This window comes from Branchiostoma belcheri, unplaced genomic scaffold (genome assembly GCF_001625305.1).
Source record: "Branchiostoma belcheri isolate BF01 breed outbred unplaced genomic scaffold, Haploidv18h27 scaffold54, whole genome shotgun sequence".
NCBI lineage: Eukaryota > Metazoa > Chordata > Leptocardii > Amphioxiformes > Branchiostomatidae > Branchiostoma > Branchiostoma belcheri.
This window is the reverse complement of record NW_017804176.1, coordinates 763,498-786,964: the sequence shown is the minus strand read 5'-3', so window position 1 is coordinate 786,964 and position 23,467 is coordinate 763,498. Positions and strand designations below refer to the sequence as shown.

Here is a 23,467-nt window from a genome sequence, read left to right as displayed (position 1 = left end):
CGTGAGATCACGTCGAAACGTCGCTACAGACGGACAGACGGAGCATCGCGACATATCTGAAGCCAGCAGGGATCTCTGAGGGTGAATCCATCTTTTCTGGACCGCTAAACAGCGACACTAGAAGACGTTTCCTTCGGCCGTGTGGTTACAGAGCAGAACGGCCTGGCCAGGTAGGTTGTTAGGGGAGATATCAGCTATTTTGTCTCCATTAGACCCTATTTAAGCTAAACAGGTGGTAGTAATCGGTCACAAGAGAGCGAATGATTTGTTAGGGGAGTTAATCCGTTAGAGAAGGCCCAATGATCACCCACCCACCCCCAGCTATCATCTTATAGTTTTAGAAAATGTAGAGATCTGTGGAAGATATTGACTCCATATTTCTAGTGTCTTTCCAAAATCAAAAGCCAAAGTGGTCGATGTTTTGTTGTGTTAGTGCCGGTATTATACATGTATATACTTGAGTATAGACCCATATCTAAGTTCTATCTCATTACTACGGCCGTGTTTACATTGTTCCATGGTTATGTACCATGTTTATCGCGTTGCTCCGTGAGGCCCTTCTCTGTGACCCTGCCCACCGTCCTGTTCAACTTGACATTTTCACAGGAAAGGCCGCACGTTCTTTTCCCCTGGGAGAGATCCGTAATAACGGGCTTCCAGTGTTGACAAAATAAAACAGGGGACAAAATAAAGGAAAGCGGGATTCCCAGGTTGGACTGGGGTATGTTGCATTCCTGTCGTATTTCTGCTTCAGGATCTTCTGATTGGACTTCTACAGAGCGTCCGGTCCCTCTTGCGTCGTAATATCACACTCAGGGAAAGTATTTACAATATAGTGTGACTGGTAGCAGCGCAGAACAAAACAATACATGTTACAGAAAATAACGATCAAGCAGCTGAATAGTAAAAACGTAAGTGTTGTGTAGATAGTGTTTAGAAACGTCTGCGTAGTTTTCTGGTAAGGTGGCCCGTATCGTCGACCACCAAAAAATGGTCACATTGGGCAGGTGGTCGTCATGTATATACGTATAAGTGTTTGTGCGTCTTGTTTTCTAGTTCTCCTTCGAACTTTCTGCTTCCTATCCTTCCCTTTTCCACTTGTTCGACCATGCATGTTCGTACCGTTTATACAGACTACGCTAGTGAAAGACCTACTACAATGGCGACTTCACCTGAGTCCACGTCAAGCCAAAAGAGGAGCATCTTGAACTTCACATCTCCGAAGCCCACCTCTTCATCGGCCGCCTCTACCCCCACCCCCCGGGAGCAGACCCCCGACAGGAGCAACTCGACCCCCCCTGTCAGCAGACTGCGGGCCGGAGCGGGGGGTTCCGCGCCCTGGCGAGGGGGATCATGAAGATGCAGTCCCTAGCCTCCGGCACGGCGGCGCTACGGCTGGCTACTAGGAGGGACTCGGTGGAATCAACCAAGTCTTCTGTCGCGAGTTCTAAAACTTCGCATCACACGTCACATCGGCATCATGGACACCATGGGCATCACGGACACCATGGACATCATCACGGACACAGGAGAGGCAAACGGCATCATTCGTCATCCGAGTAAGTCTAAGTCTGTAAGAAAGATAGAAATAAAACACAGAGATAGGGTAGCTTCTTTCTCAGGCTTGTGCGGCGGGGGCGGCGTTAAGTTTTTTTTTTGGGGGGGGGACCTAAAAGACTCTCTCTGTGGCAAACTCCCTCCCCGGCAAATCTCCCTCCGCGGCATAACTCGGGTCCGGCTCCCCGAAAAAAAATTAACTCCGCCGCCGTAAAAGTCTGCGAAGGAGGCTAAAGATAGTGGGCGATATCGGTATAGTCTAGAAAAGAATAAAGGCCGGAACCTTGCAGTCATCCTAAAGAGAGCATCATCCTCACCATTTCATCCATGGATGAGTCCTTCCCATTACTGCCCCTTTCTCATCTTTACAGTGTCCCCAGCCAACCCAAACCGCATGTTTGGTCGCATTGAATACACACTAGCTCCTTTCTCTGTACGCTCCTAACGTAACAGTTCACATCCATCCTGTCCGTGTCTTTACCGTATTGTGACCGTCATGCAACATGCCGAAGGGCGGTACTGTGCCTGTGCCAGCCCGGGTAGGTTACACCAAATATCACCGTCCTGTGTCATGGCTGTTGAAAGGCACAGGTGAAAGAGATACGCCAAAATTTCCTCGTCGTTACCAAGCGAACTCGCATGCACCGTTGGAACTAGGAACTAGTTCCCTATCACGTACAACCGTACAAACCACGACGTTTAGTCGTGCGGTCTTCATATCAGGGCTGCGGTAGGACCGACTGTGATTGGTTTGACAGAGGTGGATATGAGCGTTCTGCAGTACAGTTCACATATGACATATGTGAGTGGTACTACCTAAGGCCTTCCCAGGAGAACAGGTTGTGGCGTAGTACAGTTGCACGACGTTTATGAGACCGGCTTGAGTCGTCCGATCCCGAGCCCCAGCCATGCCGTCCCCGAGCCCGGACCCTCCCAGCCCGCGGAGAAGACTGTCGACGTCCTCGATGGGTCTGATGAAAGGCCGGCTCGCGGCGGTAGCTCGCGGGGTGATGCAGGTCCACACCATGACGAACATAGCCCGTAGCCTTGGCGGCGGTGGACCGCCTCAGCCTCGGGCCTCCAGTCGCAGGGGTTCCGTAGACTCCACCCGCTCCAGACGGTCGTCTATAGGAGGAGGCCTGGGACGGAAGGACGGGAAACGGTCTCCCAAACGGTGAGTCGCATACGACAACGAAGTTTTTTTGATAGGACATTGTTACTCTACTCACGCACCACAAATGACTTCTGGTACCACAACAAACTGAGGTGAAGCGACAACTTGTTTTGCCTCTCAGTATAGGCCTCAAAAGGAAAGTATTCATGTTTTCATAATAAGAGAGACTCATCCTACTTCAGTCACTCTCACATTCTAAATCATGTTCAAGGACGTCGAAGGGCCCAAATGGCGTGGAGCGCGAAAGAGGTGATGTTTTCATTTTTTAGTTTTACTTGGCTTGTTTGGTCGCATCAGGAAGTTACTTATCCATTTTCACAATTTTCTCTTAGTACGTAGACATGATCTGTTTATGTCTTTCTTTGAAAATGGTGTGTCTGTTGATCTTTATTTGTTAGTAGGCCTCTTTCAAACAAATGTCATCAAACTTTTAGTCTCCTAGCTGTTTCCCTTCAATCTGCAGGCTTCGCTTGGGTACGTAATTTGCACAAAAAAACGCAATCTGTTGTTTCCTCTGTTCGGTTGTTGTCTTTTTCAGTTGTTGTAAAGAGCTTAAGCTTTAGCCTGACGGTTTGTACAGTAGAAGAATTTCCCTGCTGATCTGTATACTGTACACACCGCTCCTGTGTACCGTGTGGTCAGGCATGACGGTTCAGCACCACTTCTGTCCATCGTAGCCTCGACGGCAGGCTCTTTGGTTAAAGCCTTTTAGGTTGATTACGTACGGTCTCATGGCTGCTTCCATGCATGTTACGATCTATAACACTGAGGAAGAGACTACTGTAGACACCAGGTGTCATTTGAACACGGTACGAATCATATAAAGCAGTTTGTCAGCAGTAAAAATGTCTGCAACGGAGCCTGGGGTGTAGGCTACCGCCGCTGCGTGCGGGGCGGTTCGGCGCTGCTTCCCACCACTTCAGCCGGCCAGACACGGGACATTTCCCGCCTTGTCCCCGTCAGGTGTTCTGTGACGGGAAACCTCGTTCCGTATATATTGTTTACACACCATCCAGGGATTCCAGACAGAGCGTTCCGTCAGGAACAGTCTCAGTTCAGTGCACGTGAGAACAACATAGCAACGGTGCGGTGGCCCAGGTGTATGGTGTTGGGATATATGTTTGGAAGGCAGTCCACAAGAGAAAAACATAGCAACCGTCTCCTAACTGTTTGTGTTTTGTCTTAACTCCAAGCAGACGTTGGAAGGAAGAGCCGTGCATAAGATAAAAACAGCATTATAACAGTTTTAGGTTGAGTATAGCCGTCAAACAGATATTAGGAGTGATGATCGTAACATACTGCAGCATTAGATTTTCATGTTGGCCATGGGAGGTCTTGTGAAGGAAAAAGAAAGCAAGTTACGATTTTCCTAATCTCCTTGCAGATCAAGACCACACCAACGACGTCATAATATAATTTACGAAAGAGTACAAATGACTGGAGAGTCTCCTAAAGGGTTGCTAGAGCTGGGAATGTTCCCGCTACATTTAACTTGACAGTACATGGCGTGCTTTACTGTTGTTGGGAGCAGTACGTTAAGACTTCGAACACCGCCGAAACAAAGTTCTGATAATCATCATCGATAAAAGCAACACCGCCATATTTCTACAATGGTGCACCTTGGTAGCTCTAAGAGAGAATCACATGTCTTGGCAACGTAAAATCCGTGGGTCCACAAGTATTTTGGGAGTATAATTTTAGTCTTAAGTTTTCTGCACTCCATCTACTTCAACTAAATAGTATTACCTACTTGCACGTGAGTTTAACGCAGCCTCAGTCTAGAATATCGATGAATGAAAGCAAAAGGCAAGAAGAGATGACATTGGGAGTGCACTGGTGACATGAGGCGGTATAGCGGCCCGACTTTGTTCGTGCCTCCAACATCCGAGCAGCTCCGGAACAGACGGCACACCGTCTACTGCTCGTTGTGAGTAGAACTATATTCATTGTCAAACCTGACCGTTTTTCTTAGTTTCCAACAGGTTCTCTGTCTCTCTGTCTGTCCTCCCCCCCCCCGGCACTGATTTTTAAGGGCAATTTGGAGCTGAAAATTATGAATTGCCCATAAAAGGCCGAATAACTCTAGAAGTAATCGCGATAAAATTTTCCCGTCATGCCCCACCATGATAGCGATCTTGGGTTCCAGTGAACTGAAGCCTTGTGTTATTCCACCCTCATAGATATCTAAGTAAGTAAGTCCTAAATAACAACAGAGAGTGATAGCACTGTTTGTAGATATAGGACCTACAGCAGGGTCCGGTCGGCGTTTTCCAAGTTATTGGTGTATTCTGCCTCAAACCGTCAGAAATCAGACTTGAATGTTTAACATTTGGGACATAAGTTGATATTCTGCGGGCTTGAAAAGGTCAATACAGCGGAGTCGCTTGTTTCTCTGACCGTGAACCTTCGAGATGATTGTAAAAGTCAGGACACCTGTTGATGAATGTTGACTCAGTACACTAAGTTGTTCACAGTCTTAGAGTCACATACGTATTATAGACGTCGTAAGGCATTCTTGTGATTGTCGTGGATATGAAAAATGCTGTCTTAGAGCCCTGCTGGCAATTGGTTCTGTCAGAGCCTGCTTGCAACGTCTATAGCATTAGAATATCACGACATCTACGGGACGAATGTGACCATAAGTTATATAGACTGGTTTATTTGCAGAAACACATACTTCATACATACATAGTACAGTAGGTTAGAAGCTTTTTGCAGCCAAAGGCTGAATTGAGAAGCTTTTACAAATTTTTAAAAAATTACATGACTAATACATAATATATATACATAAAAAGTGCCTTGAGAGGCATTAAACACCACTTATACGCTAGAATAATACACATTTATGCTAAAATTACATCATACAACTTCTGTTGGCAAATTACTTAGGTACAACTGACAATAATAAAAAAGTACAATTACATCATGTGCAACAACATAAAATGAAATCTACTGTATGGCAAGGTTATTCAGTATGTTCAGCATTGTGGGGACAGGACTGCATAAATATCTTTTTGTCCCAATGGGTGGTTTGTAGCGCCGTGTTTGCCTTAGCTGCATAGGTTAAGAGGTTTACTCATAGGAAATTCAAACTCGACTACTGGATCAATTACGGAGATAATTTCCGGACGTTTCGACAGACACCCACCATCATCATCGGTCGACCGTATTGGTCGGGGTTATACCGCCCCTTACGAGGTGACATACCCTTTCGTTAGCTTAATACAAGACGGGGTTCGCCACGCCTCCGTCCGGGTGATGATGTAATCACCACTCTTCTTCAGCTTCACTAATGAACTAACAGAACTCGTTAGCACTTATATAGTGTTAATATATATAGTATTAACACTATGACTACGGCACACTCCCTTTGAGTAAAGTTTACCTGGATGTCTAACATTCATCAATATGTTAGGAGATTTGTGCTTTCTGGATGTTGTATCTAGTTCACTTAGGCCCATTTCTACTATCTATTTTCCCAGAGATCAGGAATCAGATAGCGAGTAGGTTTACACAACAAGCCACGGTTTACACATCTACACATGATTCCTTTGTACTGTACAGTCTCTCGAGATAAACATCTAGTCGTCATGGCCTGTAACTATAGACATAACCTACAAGTCGTTAGCTGTACATGTCAGCCTCCCCACCACGTTAGTTTTATAATAAGATGTGCGATCTTTATTGCGTGTTTATTTCCACAAGGTTGTAGACAAGAATATCCGTCTTCAATCTACACAAATACTATAATATAGATTGACAATATAAAGCAAAATATACAAATAGGCTTAGAATTACACATTTAATCGTTCGTTAACGACTACCATTAACTGCAGCTTCGTAAATAAGCACATGTAATCCTAACCTTCAGACTTAATCATTATGAGTGCATTTAATACGTAATCCAGCCTTTTCGGTGATTTTGACCCGTCCTTGTACGCGGCTTACTGTGGTACGTGTTTTCCCATTGATACATGTAGTCGCTATGGGAGATGGACTGACGTTCTGGTCAATATTTAATTTCCACATCGCCTAATATTTGTCGAATGTAGCCGTTCATTCACCAACGGTTTAACTTTGAGACGCTCCACTGAATGTCTTAGCGGAGTTATTCTGGACGTGAAGACGTCTTGTCGTTGTCTTGAGACGTCTTGTGGCCGCAGACGTGAACCGAGATGGCTGGGAGACGGTCTCGGAAGGTGACGGCCCCTCCAAACTTCGGTCCTCCTCCCCAGGCGCTGGTCACCCCGCCGACCTCGGCCAAACAGCGCCGTCTTACCCTGGCCTTCGGAGAACGGTTAGCCAAGTCTTTTGCCTGTGTTGTGTACATTTTCACCCGTTCTGCTAGTGTCCTATGTGTTGAGACTCCTTGATAAAAATCATTATTCTGAGAAGACGCATCAAACTCGCTATGGTACATGTATTTATAATGCTAAAACGAGCAAGACCAAGCGCTAGCGTTCTCTGTGCCATGAAGATTACCGTCGATCAGACATCATTATACGATTAACTGCTGATAACACAGCTGTGACAACAGCGAAGATTTATACACCCCATCCATTGCAATTTTATAATCAATATACTTAAGTACGTTCAACAGTCTACAGCCGTCACTATGGATACAAAAGTATCTTCTAGCGGTGGCGGTGATCAAGAAACTTGGACAGGATATTGTGGTAGCTAATGGTAGAGTTTCTTTCAATCTACTTGTAGCTTAGGTGTGAAGAAATCCAAAACCAATTTTCTGTCGATTCTAAGGCCCTCAATTATACGTTTAAAAGCACGGAATGATCTTTTTAGTACCCTGAAGGTTTCGTTACTAATTAACACGAGGCTGAAGTTCAGACCAGCAGTGCTGATATCTGAGTCTGACGACATGTCGGGGTTGATAAGCGACATGGAACTACAACTCATTTATCACCAACAACGCGTACATGACCATGGTCCAGCTATGGGGGGCCCGATTAACACACTAGTAGCTTATTTTCTATGTGCAGGTCGATCTTGGCGTATTTTCCCTACCTCATTTGAGTACCAGTAAGTCTAAATAAGAGTTATGTTTCAGCCGTCGAGACAACATCCGTTAGCATGTTAAGTGGCTTTGAAAGGTAGCTATCATTTCAGACTTAATATCCGTGTTTGTATCTGTGTTTGTATCTGTGTTTGTGTATGTGTTTGCGTCCACATATATGCATGTATCTTTATGGATAAGCCTCTGCTTGCACGTGTATTTATATCCATAGGCCGCTCTACGTCGTAACACACCAGTTCTCAGACGCGGCTATTAATGAGTTATCATACACAACCTTGTGAAAGTGTGACCCCACATGTTGTTAGGATTAAGTCAAGTCAAGATAGAGGAACTTGTTGCACTGTACAATTGCCACAGGCCTAGGGGAGCAATTTTTTTGTTTTATTTTTGAACTTTAAGTCTTGATTTTTTTGTTGGTAAGATCGAAACTTTTAGTCGTAAGGGTTCCTTATTCTTGTCGCTGCCAGGGCTATTGCTTTGTTATACCAGAAAGTGAGAGAAATTAGGCGTATATACGTAGTGGCGTATGATTGTGTGCTGTACGTGATTTCGACGTAGAAGGATAAGAATCAAAATAAATGGATGAACTCGTCGAATGAATGAACGAACGAATGAAGGAAGGAACGAATGAATGAATGTTAACAAAGTTCAACGTACTGACACATATCATACCGTGACGTCATGCCTTGCGTTCGTCACGTTCCCTCCATACTAACCACGCAACGCATGCCGGGAGCAGTAGCACGTATCGTGGCAATGCCCTTTATCTTGTTGTTATTTACTCTGCACTTGTCGTCACCATGGTGACAGCACCGATTAGTGTCGCGCCATTCTCCCCCTGCTCACGTGTCCAGGCGACGCCTGAAGTGGGCTGTTAACCAGTGAATGGTTGATTAACCATTAGAGGGTCCTTTAGGCGTTTTGTGCTGCAGGCAGGAGTCCAGATTACATCCGTTGGTGTGGTGCTACGGTCTCCAAGCAGATGTTGGCGGGGGTCGTATCGAAATAGTCCTTGTCAGACGCATTTGCTCGCTAGAAAGTGGACGTTGGCAAGTTGGAAGAATGATTTGCCAGAGTTGCATCGAGCATCCTCCCATTTGGTCACGTTGTACTATTTGTTCAGCGAGTAAATGAGTCTGGTAGAGACAAATATCTGACCTGTTTTCATATATTGGGGGGTTATCTCCGAAAACGGGGTAGTTAATATGTAACGGTAGGGTTCAAGCAAGGTCATGATCTTCCTTCCAAACGTCTGCTTGGAGATTATAGTGTGGAGCTCTAAGCTCCAGGCAGATACGTGGCTTTGACTTGTGTTTCGCATGTTATTTGCAGCGTGGACATACACACAGATCTACAGAAACACATAGCCGAGCATCACACGTGTAAAACAAGCTGAGGTAGCCTATAGTGCACAATCTGCAATTTAGATTCAATCCTATAAGACTAGTTAAAATGAGAGTAAAAATCCCGTTCAACGGTCCATGGATGAGTATCATCTGCTCAATACACAACAGAAACCTCATCGACAAAAGAAAATCATTATCCGGAAATCGTATCGTAAGCCGTTCCAGGTCAAAGTTTGAGAGGTGTTGAGAGGTACTTATAAATCTCTTGGCTGTTAAACATGTTTGTTTCCTTTTGATATAAAACTGCCAGGCCATATAACATTACAGTCAGATCACGGCAAGGCGCGGGCCAGACTGCAGACTTGTAGCTTGTGCTCTTGTTTCCTCCTTTCTGGTGGAGTGTTTGACAGACGGCAGACAGTTCTATCATACTCATCTTCCATCAGAGACGAGAAGAAGGACTTCTTGACTTGGGATACTAAGAACTGAAAGCTGAAGGACGATCGCCTTGCTACCTAACCTCTGCTTCCGATTTGATCCAGGTGTTTTCGAATTCTCTGTTCTCTTCTCCAAAACTCACCGGGAGATCATCAAGAGTTGGAAACTTCAGACTATTGGCGTGTCTTTTAGCCTGATTCCAACGGGCCTAGGGGTTTGACTTCAAGTTGTTATCTAGGGAGATGAATTGGATTTCGTTGTACTGAGAGGAGTTTGTAATTGGTGTAGCTGAATCGCAAGGGTCTGGAGTAACTGCCGTTTGCTGCTAACTGAGGAGGCTTTAACATGGCAGCGACTGCTCATGGGACTGTAGCTGTTCTAATCTATTCACACCTGGATATACCCCAACAATCATCGAGCGACAAGTGTGTTGGGTTCTTGAACCTGTATTGAAAGGTATCCACTCAAAAGGACTGCAAACTCTACATTATAACTATCAAGTCGACGTCGAAGCTCAGACCTTGGACGAGTGGACTGCCTGAGAATTGAACCCAGGACCTTGTATCCCCTCCAAAGGAGCGCAACCCCCTTCCCGACGTGAGTAGAGTGCGCGTCGCTCTGTAGGCTCGCATCTCAACCCAAGGACGATTTTCTAGGTCAGAAGTCAAGTTCAAGGTCGTGGGTGGACGATGTCTGCCAGGTCACGCCGGTCTGGTCGGAGGTCCTCCGTCTCAAGTGACATCAGTGTGGTGGACATCAGGAGGGCGCCCTCTGCCGGACAGAGAAGGAAGTGGCAGTGAGTCTACTGTTTATTAAAAACATTAACCGCCCCACCCATCTAACATACACATCGTGGACATAGCTTATACTATCATTTCAATCTAAAAATACACAGCTAAAAATTTCAGTCTCATCAATTTAGAATGAACGAATTCGTGTCCTTAGCATCTGTTGAGACATGGTCGTTATCTTCAGATCATATGGCAGTCTATCTTATTATGAGCCATACATAATAAAGGCCCCCGTTGTTTAGTGGCTTTAAACAACACTTAGTAGCTACACAACACTTAGACTACACACATGGCGTAGGCGTGACGAATTCAGCAGTATGATAGACGTAAACACCAACACCTGAATGAGGATGCCTGGTGGATGTAGGTTGTTTCTTGTAGGAGCCAAAACGTTTGGCAGCAACTACATGAAATATATTACCTGTACACGAGGAGTGGCTAATGTCCACACATTAAGCTATAATTGCGGCCCATATTTTCCGTACGACAAACACTCGGTGAGGTGAGGTGATGTAAAACTCATCAGACCTCGCCTTAAGCACACATCACATCAACAGATCACTTATACTAGCGAGGTTTTCGTCAGTGCAAAGGTTAATGACTGTTTTATAGTTTTATTGTGATGGGTGGGACCTTCACCTACTACATGGCGGCGGTTTTGAATACGTTTTCACTATCATTGCAATTTGCTTCTTTGTTAGTAGGTTGTTGAAAAAAGTTATGAATTAATGTTATCACTTCTTACTAGATTATGCTTTTGAGATTAGATTTTGAGTGCCCCAGCAAGCTGGGGTTGTTTGGGTGTGAATTATAAACTACAAAATCTATGGATGTATCTATAAAATGATTTAAATGATTTCTTCATTTCTGAGGAGATCTTGGTCATATCATTGATGTACAATCAAACTTTTTGAGCCCCTTGTGACTTTCTTCCTGACTGCAGCTTCCTAGTTTACTACACTGGTTAGAAGAATGTGAAACTACAGGAGAAGCTGTAAGACATACCCTGCTTCGAGTTGGTAGTTTCAGGTTAATCCATTTCTCACAATTAAGGCACGATATCGATGGAGACCTGCTGCGCAGCATGCGCTGTACTTGTTGTAGCATCTATATTTGGGTACACTTTAATGGCTAACTACTCTTCACCTCCACATAGAGTCACGATAGTGACGTTCAGTTTGCTATTTATACATGGCACTTAGCCAAGCTGGCGCCCGTGCGTCGCTGCCGACTGCCCCCGCACAATGGACGAGTAAACTCGCAATCATTTTCACATCTATCAGGACTTTGGCGTGGATAAAATAAGCAGTGGATGTTGCCATGGGTTGGTCATGGCAGGCTGGGTGGATTAACTACACCTGGTGGTTTACACATGGACCGGAGGGCCACGCCGACTTCGACATCTCCTGAAGAGTCATATTTCCGCTTTCTCTTCAGCGGAACACCAAGTGTAGGCCTTAAAGAAGTCAAGTTTGTCACTTGTGGACTCGTGTCTTGGTGAGAGGGTTATGTTCGGGACAAGGCGCACCTGTTGAAATCGTACTTGGCGACCGACAGAAGGCGGTGTTTGCACTGCGGGCTGAGTGGCTGTTTGATCCGCCCGCGGGAGACCATATATAGCGACGAACCAGAACAGGTTCAACGGTGGAATGAAATGTACCACGATCATTGCAAGTTTAGCCAGTTCTGCTCATCCACAGGTGTCGACGGTGTACGTATAGGACGAGATGCGTAGTCCTCACAAGTTTGATGTACCTGGGAAATTGTCTTCTCAGCTATATTTCGACAGATACAATTGCAAGGAACAGTAGAACAGTAGTCCCGCTAGAAAGACTGCAAGCCTTTCCAGTAGCATGCAAGCCTAGCTGGTGAGCGACAACAGCCGGGATTCAAACCGTCTACCATTTAGTCCATCAGCAGAAATATTTATCACTGGTCCAAGCACACTACCTTAGCGACGCGGACTACGGGTTCGTCAGGGAGCCGGGTAATCAAACTTAAAAACCGGCGGCGAAGGACGGTTGTTCGTCCGCCCGCGTACAGACATGACCTCCCCGAGGAAGACCGCCCAAAGCAGGAGGAGGGAAACCTACGCTGCTGCGCCCACTCTAACTCCTGTTGACGAGGACGGGGACCATAGGATCCGTGCACGGTGAGAACACTGGCTGCAACAAGCCTTGCTTTCACAAGCTACGGTCTGAGCTGCCTTAAGTTTAATTAGTGATTGGGTCCTTTACATGTTCGACAAGACGATCTGATATAATTGAAAGGGAAACGGTGTACGTTTCTTTAAAAAGTGCTGTCATTCTATTCGACCCGTCATATTGAAGACTGTTTAGCCTTTACATTTGGCTATTCCACCATACATGTAGCATGCAGTTTTCCAACAGAAGAGAAGTCTAGCGTCGAGACAATTGCAAGAAAAACTTTGTGATGATCCCCAAACATCTGCTTAGAAATTATCTGCGATTTTAAGACCTTCTTTCACATGGTCTAGACTGCAGGGTGAGTGACCTAGTTGGGAACAGAGGTCGGCTTTTCGGATTACAGGATTAGCTGTTCCAATATAGAAAAGCAAACAATTTTCAGTATCAAATGGCGTGTTATGAGTTTGTCTTGGATCTGATATTTGCCCATGTTAGATAAAACAATTAAGACAGTGCCTCTGGCCTTGTCGGCTTCCCTAGCGCCATCGGTGGTCTCCGGGCGACGCTTGGTGTTGCTGTGTTGTACCGACTACTTATGATTAGCGTTTTCTGGTTGCTACCGTTTTTTGATTACTTGTCGCTACTATAGCTGTGCTGCCCCGGGCGTAGGAATCACTGTGCTAATATTTGAAATTTTTATGTCACAAAGAACCCACGGGGAATATTGGCACAGAAAATTTCATGCGAGTTGGTCGGTTTTTTGTTTGTTTGTTTGTTTTTTTGTATTTGTTATTTTAACCGGTTGGCTGTGTATGTGTCTCATTTCAGGCAAAGGACCCATAGGTGACATAGAAATTTCAGTTCTATCAAGAATGCTGCAGCTGGTAGAGTCAAATTCCCACGCTTTTTCAAACCAAGTTCACCTGTATGTTACCCGTTACCCCCACAAAGAGTCAGCTTGTTGCCTTGACCCGGAAAGAAAGGACTGCGCCTGAAAATTAGCGTTTAATGACTGATTAATTAGTGAATTAATCATTTGTTCCACAATTAGCCACCGTTGTGTTTGGTTAGGAAGGATTGATGACAGCAAAGACCACCTGCCGCTCACTTTTGAACAACTTGCGAAGTCGATATCTGTGCTGTTCAGCCATGAACCACTAGGTGGCGCTTTTAGCTTGCTGACAACCACAGCACAACAATATCGCGTGCGCTGGGTTCGTTAATTATTGGAAAACCACGGCTACTGTGAACTTTGATTACTTCCTCAATGTTTGTGATTTAATGTGTTTGCACATTTGACTACATATAGCCAGTTATCTAAGTTTACTGTTTTGATATCAAAGATCAGACGATGTTTTGACACATGCGGATGCTTTGACAGTTCTGAGGTTGACCTTTGCCCCTCCCTAGCAACAGTAGCTAGCCTTGTCTCTTGGAGAAGTTGTCGACCTGCCGAACTTGTCAACAAAAAAGTAACCCAGAGAAAGTTTGTACAAATGAGCCACTACTGAAAGATGGCTTCCAAAGGAAAGAAGAGGGACTCCGGCACACGTGTGGGCTCGGCTCTGGGCAAAGAGTAGGTATATCGGGTGACGGGGTTACATGTACCCCGTGTAAGGTTTGATGACAAACGGCTTTTCACAAAAGGTGCTCGGATATCAGGTTTAAGGCTGCGCCAAATGAAACAGAACGGCACATTTTGAGCCTATAGAAGGTAAAACAGGCGTGCAAGTTACTGTTAAATCCCATCTTGCCCCCCAAACTGGGTTGCCATGCCAGTAGCTGCCTTCTTTGGTGACCCAAGGAAAAATAGTTTGTTGGTATCTAGGCCATCACTTGCCCCCCTCCCCACTTGTGGAACTGCCCAATCTTTTTAAGTTATTTAGCTCTCAATGTCATTGCTAATCAGAGCTAGGCCATATAACTAGCCATCCAGCTAAAGTATGAAGGTTTCTTACGTTAACATTTAACGTTAAGTCTTAGATCTGAGTCTTGCATGAGTCTTCAAAAAATTCTATCCAGTGTAATTAACGTTATCTCTTGATAAAGTTTTACCTTTAGGCTATAAATGCCTTATATTAGACTCAAGACATAATAAGTTGCTGCTTTTCTGTTAAGTAAGTAACGTCTTAGATAAGTTGGTTAAAGATTGCTGTAGTGTAGGCATAATTGCCAGAATCGTATAGCTTAGAGGACACCGATATCTGCCTGTATGTTGGGTGGGAGGGGGGTGTGGTGGTGGTGGTGGTGACTAACTCTCTCCACAGATCAGGGACTGTACCGTCAGCGAGTGGCATCCAAATCAGGATATGATATTAAACAGTTGGTCAGTCAGTATAAAAACTGCAACACCTTGTCATGCATATAACTGACCATTACACTTCAGTTTAGTGCATCTGTAACAAGGAGTAGGCGTCAATAACTACCCTGCCCAATGGGTCCTGGACCTTTTGGCCTAATTGGTTAATGCGCTGGTTGTGAGCTGACACGCCGTGCCGCTGCGGGCAGCCTGGGTTTGATCCGGGGTTCAGAGTCAACCTTCCAGTTTAATACTCCTTTCTCTTGTGTTACAGTGGTGTCAGAAGTGGGATTGCAGCAGGTGGCTGGTGAGGATGTTTTTCTCTCCAAGAGTTCCTGTAATCCATTCTCATTTTATCTCTCCCTTAAGTCTTATCAGTTGACTGTTCAGGCACCACAGAAGACCTGAAAAACAGTTTTCTCCACCCTTCTGTTAGATATGTAACAATGTTCAGATGTGCAGGGAACAGTCCTCAGCAACAATGGCTGCTTATAAATTATGTTGATGCTGTGAAACTACTACAAAAGCCAAATGGCCAATGAGGAACAACCTGCCACAAACCAAAATAATGGACCTTTTAAGCAAGTGCCCAACCCACTTGATGTTGTATAACTGTTTTGTTTTGGTACGTCATGTTTCCTAGGAGGACTGGAGCTCAGGTGGTGTGTAGGTCAGGGGTGAAGTTCGGAACAATGAGTAGGGCAGAGAATTAATGTCCACCTTACACTAATACCAAACTGTCAGATCTACCTATTTTTGACCCAAACTGAACATGTTTGAAGACTGGATTCAGATTGTTGGCTGTTGGCGGTTTCTCTTGAGTATTTTGAAAAAGATTTAACAACTTATATCCTTGCAACTTTTTTGTATTGTTGCTCTCAGAAGGCCACCCAAAACATTTTGCATTAAACAGCGGAGTTTTCACAGTATCAGGTCCTGTTTATGCCATCAAGTGTAACATACGCAGAAGGTTCTCTGATTTCAACGGAACAGTCACGACATCTATTCAGTCTGAGTGAGGCAGTTGTTGAGTGTAGTAATGTACTTGGGACCAGGAGTAGAATTTATCCCTTACTAGTCTTAGACGTGTTGGAAGGTATCTACGATGTTGAAGAAGGGTTTTGCGGCGGTGGTGAGTGCCCTGAGTTCTCCCATGGGGAAGCCGCCTGGCAGTGCAGATGTACAGAGAGAGGAGTAAGTAGGAGTGTTGTTTAGGATCATAGTAACGTCTCGGCCAGGGCTTTCTAACAGTCTTTGTGTTTCCGTCTCTTAGGCCACCATAGATCCAGCCGATCACAGATATAACGTTATATATTATTGATATATCTGACCAAGTTCATTGTCTTTCAGATATCAATTTTCAAGGATCATTTTGTGGGAAAGTCTGTTCTAGAACCACCTGTGCCTGTTGTTTCTAGAACTGTTTACTAGTAACTTCATACAAGTAGTTGACAATAGTTTAGGGTGAATTCATGAGAAAGTTTGGTTTAAGTGTATGGTTATACTATGGTAGATTAGTTACTGTTGTCTATTTACTAGTTAATCTATTATCTTTGGCTAAGATATTTATTAAAACATGTAATGAATAGTGACCTGCCAAAAACTCGCCAAACAATAGTTAGAGTTAGTCTAACTATTGTTTGGCCAGTTTTTGGCAGGAGTCCACACCTGTTTCCCAGAGAGATTTCTCCATTACTTATCCCTAAAATTGAAAGTCCTGGGACTGTTCTAGAACTATAGATGGCAGATTGTCCATTTGAAATCTCACCAATCACTAGTAACATGGTACGGCCCTGGGGGTTGACACTGCCCCCTCTCCTCCTACTTTCAGTTTTTCCCTTTTTGTGACCGCTCAAATTTACAAAGTATTTATGTGGCTTTCCTATACATGTATATGACTTGCATTTTCACCCAAGCACACCAGGTCACCCCTACTCTTCTCAATATTCAAGTGTGTTGGGTTCTTTTAGACGTGGAGGTTTGATGCCTGAGTCTCCTCCATACCGGTACTATAGACCATACGTATCCAGAGTGGCTAGTGCTGCTTCCTTGAGACATCTGATGAGTGAAGACTATCTCTAGACTTTGATGGTCCAAGACTTTTAGATCCAGGGCAAGATAAGTTTTAACCAATTATACTATTTATAGGCACTATAACTGCTAGAACTGTAAGTTATAGGTACAAACTACTTGTATCTACTCATCTTGAATCAAAAGTTTAAGGATAATATGTTGTCATTCAAGTTTTTGACAGATTTGTGCTTGAAGGTTGTCAAGAGCATGTACATAATTATGGTCTTATAAAGTTACCAAAAATTCAAGATAGTTACATCATGTCTGAAAGATGTAGCAAAACACAATTTAAGGTCTTGACACACCCTAAATACATGTACCATCCTTACCTTTTAATAGTGCCATTTGGAAATACCAAGAGGTCCACCCTTCACCATTTTTCATTTCTAAGGTTTGGTTCAAGTATAATAACGTCTAGTTAGGCTCAAATCAATGGAAGTCCTGCCCATGATTGGTGTTTGATTGTTGGTCATTCAGGAGGAACAGAAACAGTTGCAACAGGACTCCAGAACAGTGAACTGATCCTAGTCATCACCAGGGATACCCCGGAACACTATCCCTGCCCATTTGTTTAGGGGGGGCCTGTATTGTTTATCGCTGATGACCCCTGTCTATGGTATGAACATTTTGATGGCTCGTTCTTGGTTGACTGAAGTAAACTACCGGGCGTAGTTTATATAGGAGAGGGGATGAGTGCGTCAAGGTTGGTTAGAGCCATTTTTCATTATTTTTTGTGGGGGGTTGAGATCTGTTTACTCCACAACTTCTGTACTACCCTGCAGTAAGTGGACTGGAGGTTGGTTAAAGGTGGATGGCTGTCAGATTTTCTGAGGGGTATGTGGTAGAATAGCTACACTCAAAGGCTTATCATGAGTTATGACTGTGTTTAGGGGTTGTTACTTTATTCCTATCATCAACATTTTTCACTAAACTGTCATAGCTGTCTTCTTAGCAAACTCTAACCACATTTATTTTTACCTTTCTTGCTATGTTTGTGACTTAAGTTGGACTGAGATTAAGACAGTAGGATTGACATAATGCGGGTAACACAGACGTTGTTGTTTACTCACCCCAATGCTGTGTAAACATCGCCGTGGAAACCCAGGGGTCAGATGTCGAGTCGTATGTGCTCAGGTAGAAATTGTCACGGTAGTCGTGACAAACATTAGACACTTAGAAATAAGGTAACGTCTGAAGGCCAGAACAACATTTCTTGTATGAAATCTTGGTTGTATGTAGACCCAGCAAGTATAAGGGGCCCTTAGCCAATCAGACGACATCCAGGCAAATGACACTGTTAATTATGAGAGTTATAATTTTGGGTACTGTAATGTCACAAAGTTGAGTCAGACATGGTTTGTCAAGTTTTAACACCAGCAGGTCTGTCGAAGTTTAGTATCTACAAATATGGAGCAAAAGGTATCATCATCAACTCACCTCATAGTTCACACCAGCCGTCAATCCCTATACAGCCATGCAGTTTATGACGAAGAGTGGTTCAAGTGCTTCAGCACATCAAAGTCTGGACCAAGTTGGCTTCAGTGTCCATTTGACTATATGCAAGACAAGGAACAGTTTTACTCTAAATTTCAAATACAATGATTATAATGTAGTACTGATCTGTCTAAGGTATCTAAGTAAGAAATTTTAATATCAATAATATTGGTTTCTTCTACCATTGTGGAAAAATGTCCTCAGGTTATTTTTATATGAACTGGCATACAGGTGCCGAGGCTTGCATGTGGCCCTCCCTCGCCCAATACTTACACTCAACACTGTGCAAGGGTAATACTCTCCTCTCTCTTGATCTCTGTCAGCACCATCTTCAAGTTGTTCTACCTGTACTGGAGCCAGCTCTGAATTGAAAACCTTAAAATCTTTCCAATACATTAACTTGTCCTTCTAATTGGTGGTTTTGATTGGCCAGTTTTCTTCAGCGTTGTGTTGTTTCTGCTGTTGCCACGACAACTGTGCCTTGCTTAATCCACAGCTTTGGAGAATTAGAAAAGCAAAATCAATTTAGCTGCCTGCTCAAGATCGTTAGTTCTAATGGTAGGTGGCTCAACAATGGAGGTAATGTAGTAGGAAGTGTTTTGGCTTTTGTAATAATGGAGTTACCAAGTAGATGAATTGGAGAGGAAAATGATTCTATCTATTATGTTGTTTAGTTCTAGAAAAGTGCTTTAATTACCACCAAAGTTGTTTCAGTATTGGATAACCGGTAAACTGTCCCAGCTACCTGAGCACAGATTTTTGAGGTCCTAGAGTTTAAGTCTTAAGGCTCAGAGCAGCTTACAGTTAGGCCAAGATTCGAACCCACAACCTTCAACTCCAGAAGCAGGATCACTCACTGCGAATAGCCTCCCCTCTGAAGGACTGCCTGTAATCGTTCCTTGAAAGAGAATTAAGGACTTCACAACACCAACAGCAGGCCGGGATTGGAACCCACAACCCTCTGATCCAGAAGGAAGATTTACCTGGTCAACAAAACATTGAGGATGGATTGAGCTTGACATTCCTGCCTCACAAAAGGACTGCAAGCCCTAAGCTACCAGTTGGAGGAGAGGTCCAAACTCTAACAGATTGGGATTCAAACTCACATTGTGGACTCCAGACCAAGAGTAATTTTGCTTGAAGAAGAGTCAATTTTTGACACCATGGCTGGGAGGTGGAGGCAGCTTCATATGACGTCCTCAGGACTAAGACTGCACAGCAGTTCTGCCAGATCAACACCTAGACCATCCAGCGGGAGCTCCAGATTATCATTTAGAGCTTTGTGAGGAGATTTTCTTGATTTGTTTGCTGGGAATGTTAAATGTTTCAAGATGAGAATTTGGTTAGGGCATTTCCTACATGGTCTTCCTGAAACAACAGAAAACCTCATGTCAAATTGAACATGTAGTCTAGGTCTTCAGTATCAACTCTAGAATAGTTTACTATAAAATCGTTCTGAAGTTCTCATGCAGAAAACAGTAGACAGACACTTACATACATTGTGCAGAATAAACAGGTTCATTGACCAGCCAAATTACATGATAAAGACAATAGACAGTACATACCTTTCCCGGTAGCATTATGACAGGTGAGCAAAAACAGCCAGAATTCCATCCCCTAACCTCCTAGTCCTTTAGCAGGTCACTAATCACTGAACTACACAGAAAATACAGACTTCTCTAGCTGGTGCTACACGGTCTCTCATTGTCAGGGACTGATTGGGCCTTCTATCTATAGGGGTCTGATGATTTGGAGGGCTGGACAGGCTACATGTCTTCATCACACTGACAACAGTTCTGTGACAAACATTCATTTATCATGCAAAAGCCAATCTCATGTTCCATTCACTCAGAAATCCAGCAGCTAGAAAGATTTTATTGTGCCTGGAATTGATGAGACAGGTGGCCTTTAGGAACCTTTGTGGTGTAACTATTGTAGAAGTCCTGCATTTTTAATGCGGGCAGAATTCCGCACCCTGTACGCAAAAGAATCTCCAACAAACACTGAGAAAAGCTGTCAATTTACCTTAGCTTTAGTTCATAAAGCCGCCTCTATATGATGGAGAATCCAAACGGAAGACGTAGAAGTCGCTCACGGCAACGGTCGCTGTCGCGCGGTCGCCTCTCACGGGCAGGTTCAACAGACCTGCACGGCTCGCCCGTACTCGGCTGCTCCGACGACTCGGAGTTCAGGATGTTTCTGAAGAGTGCGAGGGACGCGGAGGTGTATTACGATAAGCTGGAGGTTTACCATGCAGACCCTAACAGGTGGATGTCTTTCTGCTTAAGAACTTCTTGCCATTTAAGACAAGGATCCTCCTGTGTTCTTGGGCTCAGGTGGAGACTTATAGCTATATAGGTGGTGCCTTGATTGTTCATTGGTCACTTTTCTTGTATGTGGTACATAATGGCAAAGTAACATTTGTTGTGAGTTAATTCACTCTGCAAATATTGAGCTTTCAAAGCCAACAGTGCAACCTTTCCTGGGTGGAAGCCTTCGCTAAGAGACTTAACACGTTGCACGAGAGAAAGGAGCACTTTGCTGTAAAAACATCACGGTGCAAAAGGAAAACACAGGCATTGTGGGTTCAGCAGTGAAATCCGTGCAGAGCGGAGCGCGGCATGACCAGCTCTTGTTCTAGCCATGGTATTAGTCTCTACGTCAACAAGGTTTCTGTTGGCTTTATCACCACGCCACCTAAGAATTATGTTTGGATTGAGAGCTCTTAGAGACTGGTTCTCGGTCACCAGCATTTTACAGTTGCTGGGAAGCAAATGAACTCCCAGCCATTTTGTAGTCTGCATCATATTCTATTGTGTAATCCACTGTGGCAAGGTGTCCTCATGATTTTCCACAAAATGTGGCTTTTCGAGTGATCGTAGGAACTTGGGACCAAGAGGAGTTTGGAGCATGGAGTTACTTTCTTTGTAGCTGCACTTTGGAAGTGCCATGCCTGCATTCATGGCTTGAGATCCAAGTTTTGGAATTTTCTACAATAGTTGGAGCATAATTCAGTCACCAAATCTCTCTGATAACACTAGTGGTCAATACTGGAGGACTTTTGCATGAGGCTGGTGTCTTGCTAGCAGCGGATTGGAAGTTCCAGAATGGCAGGCTCATTTCTCAGTGCTCCCTCGGAGAAGGCAGCCCGGCGTGTGTCCTGGGCACCTGCGACAGAGCAACACCTCCTAGACACCGGTCACCCCATGGTCAAACCGAAATCAGTACCCTTACGAAGGGCCTCCATCATGCCAACATCTTTTGCACCACTGGTGCCTCTGCCACCGTTTCAGCGGGAAAGGTAGCAATCTGTCAGCAGCACTTCCTGGCAATGTGTTATGTTTTGGACTCAAAAGGACTACTAACAATGTAGACTCGCTATACTCTGGGAGAGGCTGTCATCACTTGTTAACAGAAGAAGTCAAGAATGGAAACCATTCTCAATTTTTGGGTTGTAGGTTATTAGCTCTGTCCTATAGGAACGTTTAAGCTTTCATGATGATATCGCTATGTTATGTGTCTGATGTTTCCCTGCATGTTTGGTCAGTTATGGCCAACGTGACCTGGGCTCAATGTCTTTTTCTTATTTGCGAATGAAGAATGATTTTACTGTACTGTCTGTGTTCCACAGAGCTGCATCGGTGGCCGGCAGCGTGCTTGGTTCAGACACCAAGAAGGGGAAACTGCCGCTGTGGCCTGAGTGGAACGACAATGATGTCAACTCTGAGAAATGGGATGCCTCGCACAAGGGCAAAGACAAGGAGAAGGGCAAGAGCCCAAGTCTGGTAAGTAGTTCTATCTCTGTTCATTAAAGACTGGATTATTTTGCTGTCCTTCCTTATGTATGGTTTTCTAAATACAATGTATTGTATGATAACTATAAGACTTACAACTTTTCATGCTGCCCAGGAGAGAGGAAAGCGTAGCCCTGTACATGTAAGTTATGTAAACATGTTAGACCTACCAGTAGTCACAATCTGGAACAATCTTTCCAGAAATTTCCAGTGAGACATTCTTATGAAATATCATATACAAAGGTGACTGTGGATTGATAAGTTTATTTTCCTACGAGTAAGCAATCTAATGAACTTATAATTTGCAATAATTCATGGAGATGTTAGAATATGTTCATCTTGAGGCACCCTCAATTACAGTCTACTTTACAGTCTACTTCTGTTCCTTCCAGCATTTCTTTGAGGACCCCGAGGGAAAAGTGGACCTGCCCATTTCATTACGGGACAGAGTCAAGGAGTGGAAGAGACCATTTGAGTTGGTGGGGGAGGGAAAGCCTGCTACAGTGGTAGAAAAAGAGGATGGCTTTGACCTGGTGGCCAACAGTGCACATTTACATGACAGTGAGGTGAGTGTCAGTTTGCATAGTATAATATCAGTTTTTACAAGCTGACCTAAAAACTACAAATTTTCCATAAGTACACAATACTACATGTAGTTACAAATGTGTAGTTCTTGAAAGCTTGTGTGTTAATGTGCAATTATAAGGTCAGTCCACATGGCTCTCTAGCAGACTTGAACAATATAGAAATCCCCCTAACAATTTCCCTCTGAACTGCAGCTGATGCGTTGGATCATCAGCCAGATCATGGCGCTGTGGAAAATGACGGAGAATAAGACTCCGCCGACCGACGCGGGGAGCCGTGCGGACCCCAACGTTCCGGACGGGCGCTCATGGCGACCGTGGGACCACATCTACTCCCTCTGTAAGGCTGGGAAGGGACCACATCAGCCACTGTACAACGCACACGGGAAATATGTCATCAAACTCTACTGGATGGTGGGTTTTCTACATGGTTCTATGGATGACATTCTCACACTTAGGAAGTGTTCAAATTGGCACAGAAGGCAATGATGCTATTCCTTTGGTAACAATCTGCTAGAAATTTAAAAACTGGGAACCTTTCCTAAATTCACCACCAAAAATGAACTTCTGTTATGACTGATTTAACACTCTTCACAAATCAGATTTGCAATCTCTATGAAATCTAACCAATTACAAGTCAACTTTTCGTTGCTAGAGGAAAGAGGGAAAATTTACCAAACTGTGTTATGTTATTATATTGATCCTGACCATTGTTCCCATTACCAAGAAAAAAAGCCT

The 23,467-nt window shown here is 44.2% G+C and overlaps 1 protein-coding gene across 10 annotated transcripts in view; it reads left to right on the top strand.

The window, feature by feature from the left end:
* Positions 1–1,242: 1,242 nt before the first annotated feature.
* Positions 1,243–23,467, top strand: part of LOC109481192 (androglobin-like) — a 43,790-nt gene continuing 21,565 nt past the window's right edge. For 3 of the 10 annotated variants that reach the window (XM_019783712.1, XM_019783713.1, XM_019783711.1), the window contains exons 1-4: positions 1,243–1,559; positions 21,983–22,136; positions 22,538–22,711; positions 22,925–23,143. In XM_019783712.1, coding sequence (XP_019639271.1) covers positions 1,354–1,559; positions 21,983–22,136; positions 22,538–22,711; positions 22,925–23,143 — 753 coding nt within the window. In that variant the 5' untranslated portion in view covers positions 1,243–1,353. Of the gene's footprint in view, positions 1,560–6,789; positions 7,029–10,216; positions 10,344–12,373; positions 12,491–13,861; positions 14,062–17,461; positions 17,561–19,495; positions 19,634–21,460; positions 21,653–21,982; positions 22,137–22,537; positions 22,712–22,924; positions 23,144–23,467 lie in introns of those variants that run through there. The other 7 variants (XM_019783714.1, XM_019783716.1, XM_019783717.1 and 4 more) reach the window with 7 other exon arrangements.